Raw genomic sequence first — 11,882 nt, 5'->3', positions numbered from 1 at the left:
GCTGTTTATAATCTAATTTAATAATATTTATTTTTAATTATTTAGAGATTTTCAAACTAGAAAATACCTTTTATCAAAACAAATAAACAGTTAGCTTTGATTTAGAATCTGTTTAAAAAATACAGATTTTTTAATAATCTAAAGGCAAAAAATAACTTACGTCAAAAAAAAAAGTTGTTGGGCTAAAAGTTGGAAAGTATATAAAATATATGCTTGTATAGTTTTGTTAAAACGGTTTTTTAACGCCTTTAAAAAAGTTCTTTAACTTAATGTAATTATTTAGCTTTGTGCACTAATTGCACAAACAATATTTTGTACATATTCAACTAATACCTTTTATTTAGCTTATTATTGCTAAAAGAACGATCTGTAATTTCTTTAATCAACATTAACTTAATTTTTAAGGTTTATCTTACTAAAATTTAATTTTCTAGTTTTTACCATTTTTAAAAGTTAAGTTTGTAAAAGTCGATAAAAAACCAATTAAGGCTCAGAGTTTGGTCTAAACACTTTGTGTATAGAAAGACCCTTTGGTCATCGAGCTTTATAACAACTTCTTACTTTATCTACTTTGTGTTATAAAGCAAAGAAAAAAAGTGTTTTGTTCTACATAGAACACTTGTACTTTAATGTAAAACGAAAAACATAAATTTTAAAAAGAGAAATAAAATTATGTATGACATTAGCTTAGTAGGAAAAAAAAAGGTATTAAGTTGTAGAAGAACCTATTACTTAGAAAAAAAATTTAGGCCTAAAGATTTTTTTTTAATATTTAAAATAAATATAAAGATATAAGTATATATATACATATAGATTCGACTATAAAAAGATAAACTACGTAAAAAGTAATCTAAAGCTTTACATATTTTTAAATTTTTATTATTTTAAATTTAGAGGAATATATTCATATAGTATTTATACATAATATAGCTTATAATAGTATAAATATTGTAAATTATAAATATTATACACAATTAATCAATTACTTAAACCATAAATATTTCAAAGATAATTTTCGTAATTTAACTGCAGCACAGCTATTTATCTAAATCTACTAATCAGTAAGTACACCTAGGCTAAGATAAATTTTATTTAAATGCTTTTTAACATAACATTTTATAATACTGTTTAATTTTTTTTCTGTAAACAGACAAAGCTTTAGAAAAAACAGACTTAAGCGAGCCTTAAGTTATTATACCATATGTGGTTTAGATTTTTTTCTTTTTAAAGAAACAATTGAGGCTACTTAAAATTTTGTCTGTTGTTGCAATCAATTTTGTACAGCATCTTTTTAGACTATCAATAAATAGTTATTGTATGTTGTTTAACCCCTTCACTTACTTTAACAAAAAAATTTACATAAAGTAATAACATTAACCTTTCTTTATCCTTAAAAACTATTTTTCAAACTATTTTTAAGAAATAATTTTGTTATAGTGTTAAGCAGGGACGTAGCTAGCTCGAAAAAGTTACAAATCTGCAAAAAAAAAAAATCAAGAATAACGTGTGATGACGCCATAAAGGGAATAGAGTAGTTTTAACTATCTTTACTATTATATGAAAGTATGCAGTTTTGTTAAAACTTCAAAAATAAATTTTATGTTAAAGTATAATGAATAACTGAATACAAGGCAATTTGTACTGCTCTTGACCCCCTAAAATTCTTTATGTGTTGAGGCTTTTATGAACCTATAAAACCTTTCATTTAAAATTAAGATATTAATTAAAAATTTAACTTTAACAGTATTACTAAAAGTCCTAAAATATACAAATTTGAAAACAGTTTCCCCAATTCAGAAAACATTTGCAAAAATTGTTGCTTTTATTATTTTAAAAAATCATAAATTTTAGGAGTTTAATAGAAAACAAAAGAGATATAAAATAAAAAAGTACACAACATTAGATAAAATTCAGATTTAAAATTACTTTATTTTGTCAAAAATAATTCATAAAGAAAGGAAGAGTACACTTCTTTGTAAATGTTATTATTAGCTTGGTAGCATAAACATTTAAGCTGTAAAAAAAAAAAACTTTGTCTTACTTAAAAACAATTGTTAGATAAAAGCTGTAAAAAAGAATCAAACTTTTTTTTTACAAAACAAACTTGTTAAACAAAACATCTTAGTTAAATAACAACAAACTTTGAATATTAAACATCAATATTTTTCAAATACAATGTAAAACATATAAAAGAATTCAAACATAAACTATATTCTTTTTTCTTTTAATACTTATTATGAATTAATAATACAACTATACACTTGTAAAAAGAAAAAAATAGTATTAACTTATTCTTTTTAATCTTAGATTGAAAAAGTTATATAAAACTTTTATCATTTATCAAACATAGATTAAAGAATTAAACTGATATACTTTAAAAATTTAATAAAGCACTCTAAAATTTATAAAACTATTTTAAAACAACAGATACAATACATATTCTTGATACGTTTAAAAAAGAAATAAAATACAAAAATCTTCATATTGTAAACAACAATGCTTGTAGAAAAATAAAATTTACAGTAATATTTAAAAACAAGTTAAAACAAACTTTATATTTTACATAGTTGTCTGAAAACAACATTCAAAGAACTTTTTCTTGAAGTACTTATCTGGAACTTTTTGTAACAAACTGAACTTCAGATTGATTGACTTTGTTAATAGGTTTGAGATTTTAGCTCTTAGGGTTAAGATATATCTAAACATACAATGCTACCACGTCAATTAAAGAAAAAAACTGTCCTGAGTGACCTTTAACTGTCTAAAAAGTCCTAATTTTTTTCTATATCATTGAAATAAGGCTAACTTTTCAAATTTATCAATGTTTTTTTTTACAAAACTGGTTATAAAATAAAGATTTGTTAAAACTAGCCAGCAAAATCTCATTCAAATCTAGAAAATCATCTGTTATGACATTATTAACAAACCTAAAAATGTCCTTAGTTTTTCATAGATAAAAAAGCTATACTGAGTCAGCCTGAGTTTAAAAGTAAAACTCTAAATATCCTACACTTATCCAGGATACTTTGAGTGTGTGGCAACAATGTACAATTAAAAATCTTTTAACTTTGCTAAAAAATGCAATAAAAATTTTAACTAAGGTAAGCATTTATAAAATATTTAAAACAAGTTTTAATTAAAAAATAAGGTTCTAAAATACAATAAAAAAACTATAATTTGTTATATTAATCTTGAAAAAATAAAAACTTTAACTAACCTAAGCATTTAAAAAATCTTTAAAACAAGTTTTAATTGAAAAATAAAGTTCTAAAATATAAAAAATAAACTATAATTTGTTTATATTATTCTTGCAAAAATATTATATTATTTAGTTTTTCAGTTTGTCTTCTTGTTGCAAGCTATTTGTCTTATTGTGTTAATTTTTCTGATTTAAAAGATTCTAATCTTCTTGATAAAACTTCAGGAAACTATATTGTCAGCACTGTTTCAAAACTTTTCCATTTTTGTATATTTGTCAACCACAGAGATTTATCTTAAAACATTCAACTAAGAGAGTCAATTTGATTTAAAAAGTTAAATCTTCATGTTAGTTTATTTTGAGGTTCATCTACTTTTAAATTCATCTTGATATATATCTTCTATCTGTATTTGCTCTCTTGTAACACAAAAAAATGTAAATTTTAAAAAATGTTAAGTTCTTTTTGACTCACCACAACCATTTCAATAGTACAAGAGCCTCTCTCACGCTTACTTTTTTTAATTTTTTCACATCACTTAAACCAAATCTACAGCTTTCAAATGGATTTTTTTTTTACAATAGTTTGCTATTTAATAACAAAAAGCTACACTAACCTATTTGTATACAATTTGTTCCATATTTATGACACTAAAAGTGCTAGAGAGTACCGTAAATGAGTAAAAATTATCTATAAGGAGTGCAAAACTAAGTATAAATGAATACTTAAAGCTAAATAAACAAGGTCTTAAAAGCTTGATAGTCGAAAGAAGAGCGAGTTTTTTCGCACAAATGTTTATGTTTCTGTAGATTTGCAGAAACGTACCAAGCTACGTGCCTGGTGTCAAGCTTAAAATATTCTAATATTTAATTATTACGTTTTGTTGACTTTCTACCTTAACCGAATCCTAGTAGTGTTATTAGTTTATTTTTTATAACCTTATTTTTCATGTAAACAAATTTGTTTCAATTCTTCACTCACTTATAAGAGTAAAAAAAAAAAGAAACTATTTTAAACATAACTACATGTAAAACTTAAAAGAGGTCAAACTTGTACGAAGCCAAAACGGGTTGTAACAAATTTTTTACATTATAGTTTTAAATTGTACTTTAACATTTAAAAAAGTATTTTTAATGATCTTATTTTAAAACAACTTCTACAAAGTTCATTTTTTGAATTATCTAATATAAACTGTACTAATAAATTACGTATTGTACTACTCTAAAAAATTATAATTTTTTCATAATTGAACTAACTCCCTAATCATAAACTAGTTTTATTGTAAGTGGCATAAGGATGTAAATAAATAGTGGTTCTAAACCCAAGGTAATTAAGATACCATTTAAAATTAACTTGTTTGCTTAAGCGTTACTGATTTTTTTTTAACTTTAATTCCAATTTACTCAAAAATAAGAAAAATATTTTAGTTTCCTGAAAATGAGTGCTTATTAAAACTACTTGGTATAAAGTCTTCTCCGTTCTATATCACTATTTGTAGTTGAGAAAATTTATTGTGATTGGCAAGAGATTACAAAACTAATGCGCTTTACTTAATAAATAAGCAGACATCTTTACATTTAAGATTTCATAAATTAAAAAATTTGTTAGTATTGTGTTATAAATGATTAACTTAAATGTTGAAACAAATGTTGTTTATCAATTTGGGTGCACGACTATTCATATTCAGACAATTCAGATTCCTTAAAAAAAAGGAAAAGTATTGTATTTTTGTCAAATATAAATGTACTTATGTAGGTCATATCAATATCTACAAATAGTATTTTTCTTTTTGCAAAACATTGAATACTTTTTGAGATATGGCTTAAATAAAGTAATAAACATAAGTATTTTTAGTAAATTTAAAATATCTTGAAAAGTATCCAAGATTTGCAAGAAGAAAAAGTGACTTGTAAATATTTATAAAATCCACAGATTAATTTTTTGTTTTTTTAAATCGATATTACTTATTGAGAAATAGTCATTTAACTATTTTTTTTAATTTGAGAATTTGAATTGTCCGAATTTGATTTGTACTCTAGATGTAAAAAAGTAATTTTTATGGTATGTAGTTAGCTAAAAAGCAGTTAATAGTTAAAAAAATAAAATTAATAGCACAATTTAGCTTGAAATATTTCTGGAACCATTTTTTCAAGTTTGTGAATAAAATCAGAAATACTTTAGACAGAAAATAAATAGAATTAGTTTTAAAACAAAAAAATCAGTTCGATCCAACTATGTATAACACTGATATCACTGGATTTATAAATTTTGACTTCCATTACGTTTTATTATTCAACATATGATTTTATAAAAGCACAATTTTAAACAAACAAACTATTTTAAAATTGAATATTGATAATTTGTCCCTTGTTAATTTTTTATACAAGTCTGTATTAAAAAAAAAATATTGAAAACTTTTTACCTAATAACAAAACATTATAAAAATAAAATAATTTATTAAAATGTAACAAGTCTTAGAGACTAAAAATTTGGATGATTATTAACAGTTTTTGTAGCTGAAAATTGTACAAACTAAATATACGAATGATTGCATATATATTTAACAAACAGTAGTACAAATACGGCTGAAAACATATGTGATTAACAAATATCCTAAAATCCTTAATTCAACTGACTTCGAACGACTTACAAAGTGAAATGCTAAATATTGTATGGTTTCTTGTACGGATAGCCGGTACACAAATTCATCCTGTCAAGCTTTCTGCAGAGTGCTTCAAACTGTAGCTCTCCAACTTTCCACCCTACTTTCTCTTGCAGTCTGTATTAATAGTATTGTTTTAAGTATAATAATAATACACAAAAAATAAATTAAAGCACAATTAGGATTTATTAAAGCCTTGGTGAACAATTCAGCATACCATATTTAAGTATGGCTCGTTGAAAAAACATGCAAAATTAATTACTGGTTAGAGCTAAAAAACAAGTGATTTGTTATCGAAAAAATGCTATACTTTATCTTAGAAATTAAACTATTTATTATATTGTAGTAGAAATTAATTTGAAAAAAAAAAAAAGTTTTTATAATAATATGTTTTTTAAATACAAACCTAAGTTTTATTCTTTTGAAATTTGTAATCTAATTGATTAAGACTTTACCACTAATGACGCAAATTCATAATTAAAAAACCATATAAATACATCAATTATAACACATTCAATATTATAAAAACAGACAAAAAATCTATTAATATTTTATTTACTTGTTTTAGAACACTCTAAAATTTGTCTAGTTTATACAACAAACTATAACAACAAATAAGTTTAATAAATTGTTTCTTTTTTTTTATGATACTAATTGTAAACAAAATCTTTAAACATTTTTTATTACCTAGCTTTTAATAAAATCATTTGAAAAAACCGAACACTAATTATATTTTCAAAACTATTTTTAACCCAATTAAAACTTTCAAACGTTTACAAAGATTATGTTTATAAAACTGTTATTGATATGATGCAATTAACTTTTTAGCTTAGTATAAAATAGGTTAGAACCTTTTATTTGTTTTTGAGGAGTGTTTTTAGATGATTTTCTATCAAGTATAATAATTGTAATAATACAAATTTTAAAAATTATAACAAATGGAAATTTTTTATTTTTGCTTTTGTAATGCTATAGGATTTAGTAAAGCTTAATTTAGTTCAAAGTATTACTTGATTAATTAAAAATTATTGTTGTTAATTTTGTAAACAATATTTGTTACAAGCTTACAATAAACTCAAGTTTAGTTTAAAAATAAAAAAGTAGTTTATAATCGAATAAAAAACTTTAGAATGCGTTTTCTTGGTAAAGTAAACTTTTAAACTATACACTTGGTGTAGCATTTTTTTTAAATAGTTAAAACAAAGTTAGTATTAACGTCAAAGTATATGGTCAGGGTTCCTAATAAAACTTCAAAAAAAAATTGACAAACTTCCTAACAAAAAGGCATTTTCTTACTTTAACACGGTAAGTTTAAAATAAGTAAATAAAACTAATTTATTATATTATCATAAAATAAGTACAATAACAATTAAATAAAAAAAACTTATCGAAGTTATTTTTGTTGTCATTCATATACTAAAAAACTAAAAAGTAATTAATACAAACTGATAAAGTTATAAAAAAACAGTTTGAACTTTAAAATTCTATTCAAACCTGAATATTTATAAATGATAAACCCTTAAAATCTATCTTAGTACTATATTAAATTCTAAAATATCTGTTTGTACGTTATTTTCTTCAATTTGTCGAGTTTAGAACATTTTGTTTAAAGACAAATCTTAGTCTGTGTTTACTTTATTACAAAATAAATAAGTATATATATACATTTTAGAGATAATAATAATAAATGCATATGAAGTTAAAAATTGGTCCAACACTACACGATAAAAGTAAAATCAAGGAAAAATAAAGTTATTATATAAGGTTTTATTAATTAAGGGAAGTAAAGTGTTTGTTTTACTCAACTTAAAAATAATAATACTAATTAAAATCAATTAAAGTGGAAACCCTGTATGATATACCAGATATATTTTTTATAAATACTAGTTTAAACAAGTTTTGTAGTTATATTTGTATTCATCATCATTTATTAGTATAAACAAAGTGAAAAGATATTAAAGTTCAATAGAACTTGAACAAAAGTATTAAAATACTATTACCTTTTAAAAATATGATATCAAACTAAAAACTGTGAACCACTTATTAAACTATAAAATAGTTAAGGTAAAAATTAAAAATATTTTTTGTTAAATTTTACTTTATTAATTATTTGTAAAAATAACTGAAATATTTTATGCACAAAAACGGTCAATCTCTAAATAAATTAAAAAACCAGAACCAAAACATCTAAGTTTTTTTTGAGTGTTTAAAAATTCAAAGATACAGTAGTAACACAGTTTAAACAGACACCATTAACTAAACAACTTTTTTATGTTTAAGTAATAAGAAACTTTACAGCATCAAATTTTATGTACAAACTGTAAAAACAGAACCGACCCTTTTGTTATGTCTTCTCTTCCAGTTACTTCGGTCCTCATCCTCAATTTTTCCCTGTCCAGCATTATAAGATGGTCCGGGTCGGAAGACTTGAGGGCCTGAACTTGCGTGTTGCAAGCTATTATGATGTGATAGAGAAGATGAAAAGCTTCCTCCACTGTTTCACCGCAAGCAACAAGACCGTGATTTTCGAGTATCATCACCTGAACAAAAGCACTATTTTTTTTATGTTGAAGTTTTTTAAATTAATACAGACAACGTACTCAGTTGCATTTTTTCTCAAATCAATTGAGATTTAAAACAACAAAACTGGAATAATAGACTCAAAACGACCACTTTCATCTTATTTAAAGTGTTAATATTATATATTTTTTGGTTTTAAGAAAACAAATAGAGAGATCTCAACTGCTGGAGGAGAAGTAATATGTTTATTCTTTCAAAAATTAATTTTGCAAACTAAGTTTCGGTCAAAGACCTCGTCAGTGCTTAAATAAATCTAAAAAATATATGTGACAGTCATGGAAAACAACATTTAAACAATTAAATTTAAAAAAAAACAAATTATTACTGAAAATTTTTTACTTAAGAAACTAAACAAATCAAATTTTAATATTAAGACTGAGTTTTAGTAGAAGTTTAAATTTTTAGCTAAGTTTTAAAATCAATGTAACAACAATAATAATAATAATCAAAGCTGTATGTAGCTTTCTTTTTCTTCTAGATAATTTAATTTATTTTTATTTAAAGTGTTATTCAATACAGAGTATTTGCTAACACATATATTTATCCTTTAAAATAAAGATATAATTTTATGATAATTTTATAATTTAAACTAGTTATTACAAATACTAATACTTTTTTCGAAAAAAAGAAGGTTTTTTTAGTTTTTAAACTTGATATTTAGTACCTAAAATGTGTAATTAATATTTTAATTTATAACTGTTTAAGTTTAAACTACTTAAATTATAATATAATTTAAAAACTTCTTTTACAAACGCTAATGTTAAGAAAGCCTTTACAAGCACTTTACAAGGTTTTACAAGGTTTCAAAAAAAAAACTTTACATGTCATTCTAAGCAAATCAAAAAAAAAACTATAAAAAACTTGAAAACCTTGTTTTTAGGTCCTAAATTGTTTTTTATTTTAACTTTTTCTTCATCATCAATGAGAATTCCTTCATACTGATGATACGAAACGTCTCCAACAATCAAGGCTTCCTGAGAAATGGGAAGAAGTCTGCACTTCATTGCAGATACTGCCACCACGTCTCTATTTAATACTTCATTTGTTGTAAAAACAAATATATAAGTTTATTTAATAAACTTTACTGAGCTAAAAATATTTCACCTAAAAGCATCATCAGAGCTTAATAGTAACAATATATAACATGTAGCATACAAATATATCGTAAAGCAAGTTAACAAGAAATCAAAAAGTGAGAAGGTAATTAGTAAGTACTTAATTATTTTATAATGTATTTTAATTAGTCTAAGGGAACAAAGAAAAAAAACTTTTTAAAAACAAATAGAAAACTTGTATTCAAAAAAACAAAATTCACCACATAACATAGCAAAAATTTACTTGGTATGCACGTGAATTACGCAGTTCAGGTCCTCCCTGGCCTCATGAATTGCTGAGTGGAGAGTGAATCCCGCCGGGTTGAATCCAAAAGGAGTGAGATTTTCACCTAGTATATCTCCATTCAGATTTATCTACAAATTATGGTTTGAATGTTTGACATGTGCAGAGTGATTAAAATTATTTAAAGAAGTATGTTAATTGGCCATAGGGAGGGGGGGTAAATCATGATTTTTACAAATTGATCTAATTTTATAGAGTTTTTTCTAAGCTTCAAGATGCTTTTTATCGTTTTAAAAACTCAAAATATTTTCTGAGATATGACCAGTCAAAGTTGGGCCGCATAATAGGTTTCCTATGGGAAGGGAAAACTAAAACAGCGAAAAAAGGCTATTTTATTTAAAATCTATCTCCTCCTACATTTTTCAAGCATTTTTTTTTTTAATTTTAACAGTCTAATCTTTATACAATAACAAAAAATCTTTACTTTGGAATTAAAAAAAAATTATGTAAAAATAAAAAAAAACTTTTTTTTTTTTTTGTGATAAAATTTTTATTTTTTAAAATTACTAAAATTATAAAGTAAAATGTTTTCCTTTTATTATAAGGAACGTTTCCTGAAAATTTGAAGAAGATTGCTTGAAAAATGAAGGAGGAGATAGATTTTAAGTGAGTTTTAAAATTTCCAAGAAAATTGACTCTGAAAAATTTGCAGTCCATACATTTATATTAGAAAATTTTTACAAAAAAATTAAATATCTCAAAAGTTAAATGAAATCTTTGAATTCTATAAAAACTGGCTTGTAGTTTGTACTTGAAGCTTTCATATAAAAGCCAAAGTTAATTTTTGTAAAAAAAAAATGTTGGACCCTCCCCTATGGCCTTAAAATAACTTCATAAAGTAAAACTTATGAAAAAAATATCATAATAAAATGTTTATAAAAACTCTCTAACTATATAAAATTCTCAAAAGAAGAGGTTTTGTAAAAAAAAATTCTTCCTTAATCTTTAAACAACAAAACATTACTTTACAAAAAATTTAAAATTTCATATAGTAAACAGGATGTAAATTGAGCATAAAACAATAAACAAAAAAAAATAGCCATATTTTTATTAAAAAAATTGTTATCAAATTAGAATAAATTTAATTGGAGGTGGTAGCTATTATCAAAGCCTTGTACATAATACAAAAAACTTTGTTTTAACTAAATACTCTCTACAGTTTTTCTTTTATAATGTTTAAAACTATCATCTACTCTGCATTTATAATAAGTTATTAACTTTTTTTGTTAGATATAACTTTTTTCTTTTTTTTAAAGTAACTATTATTTTTTTAATTACTTCAAAAAAAAGTAAAACTAACTATAGATGTTTGACAAGGAACTTTCTGTAGTAAACAAATATTTACGATTAAAATTCAGACCATAAAGTTACATTCTTTGTTTGTTTTTAAAGACTTACTTTTATCAAGTTTGATGCAGTTATTTCTTCATACAAAAGTCCAAAGGTGTTAACATAGTAGTGTTCTGGGTTTTCACTACACCTTAAGCTAATGTGGTTGTAAACCGTTTGAGTCCAGTTAAAATGGTTAACAATTCTGTACAGTGTAGCAAGTTTACATCTACTGTTTTTTTCTTCCAATGATAGCTTGGAGTCTTCTTTTAAGTCATTAATTTTTATACTATTCATATCAAAAATGTAATTCCTAAAGTCTATCAAAAATTAATAGTTGTTAAACAAAAATTAATTAACTATGAAAAAAATCAAGTCATTCATACAAACTTTTAATAGTATGATAATAAAAACAACAAAAAATTTCTAAGTATCAACTTGTTAATTGTATTCTAGCAGCTACTATTCTAGGTTTCTTTTACAATGCTTTTAAATATATTGTTATATCATAAAATTTAGCTCTGTTTGGTATCAATAGGCATGTATTTATAATACATTTATTCTTTCTTATTTTAAAATAATACAACTGTTAGCCAAATTAAGCTCTTTAGTTACTAATTAAATTGGGGCTTGAATAAAAAATTAAAAACGTTTCAAACCAAAACCAAAACAAGAGATTAAAAAGTTATTATTTTATAGAGTAAAAATACTTGTAA

The 11,882-nt window shown here is 23.4% G+C and overlaps 1 protein-coding gene across 1 annotated transcript; it reads right to left on the bottom strand.

Moving 5' to 3' along the window:
- Positions 1 to 5,475: 5,475 nt before the first annotated feature.
- On the bottom strand, positions 5,476 to 11,463 carry LOC145844797 (alpha-adducin-like). The gene is made up of 5 exons (XM_082952219.1): positions 11,236 to 11,463; positions 9,778 to 9,908; positions 9,309 to 9,465; positions 8,197 to 8,399; positions 5,476 to 5,976 (listed from the first exon to the last, which is right to left on the bottom strand). The coding sequence occupies exons 1-5, from the start codon at positions 11,461 to 11,463 to the stop codon at positions 5,859 to 5,861; spliced, it is 837 nt and encodes a 278-aa protein (XP_082808345.1). The 3' UTR covers positions 5,476 to 5,858.
- Between the last annotated feature and the right edge of the window lie 419 nt (positions 11,464 to 11,882).

Source organism: Thalia democratica, chromosome 9, assembly GCF_965202585.1.
Source record: "Thalia democratica chromosome 9, ktThaDemo2.hap1.1, whole genome shotgun sequence".
Taxonomy (NCBI): Eukaryota; Metazoa; Chordata; class Thaliacea; order Salpida; family Salpidae; genus Thalia; species Thalia democratica.
This window is presented reverse-complemented; position numbering and strand designations above follow the sequence as displayed.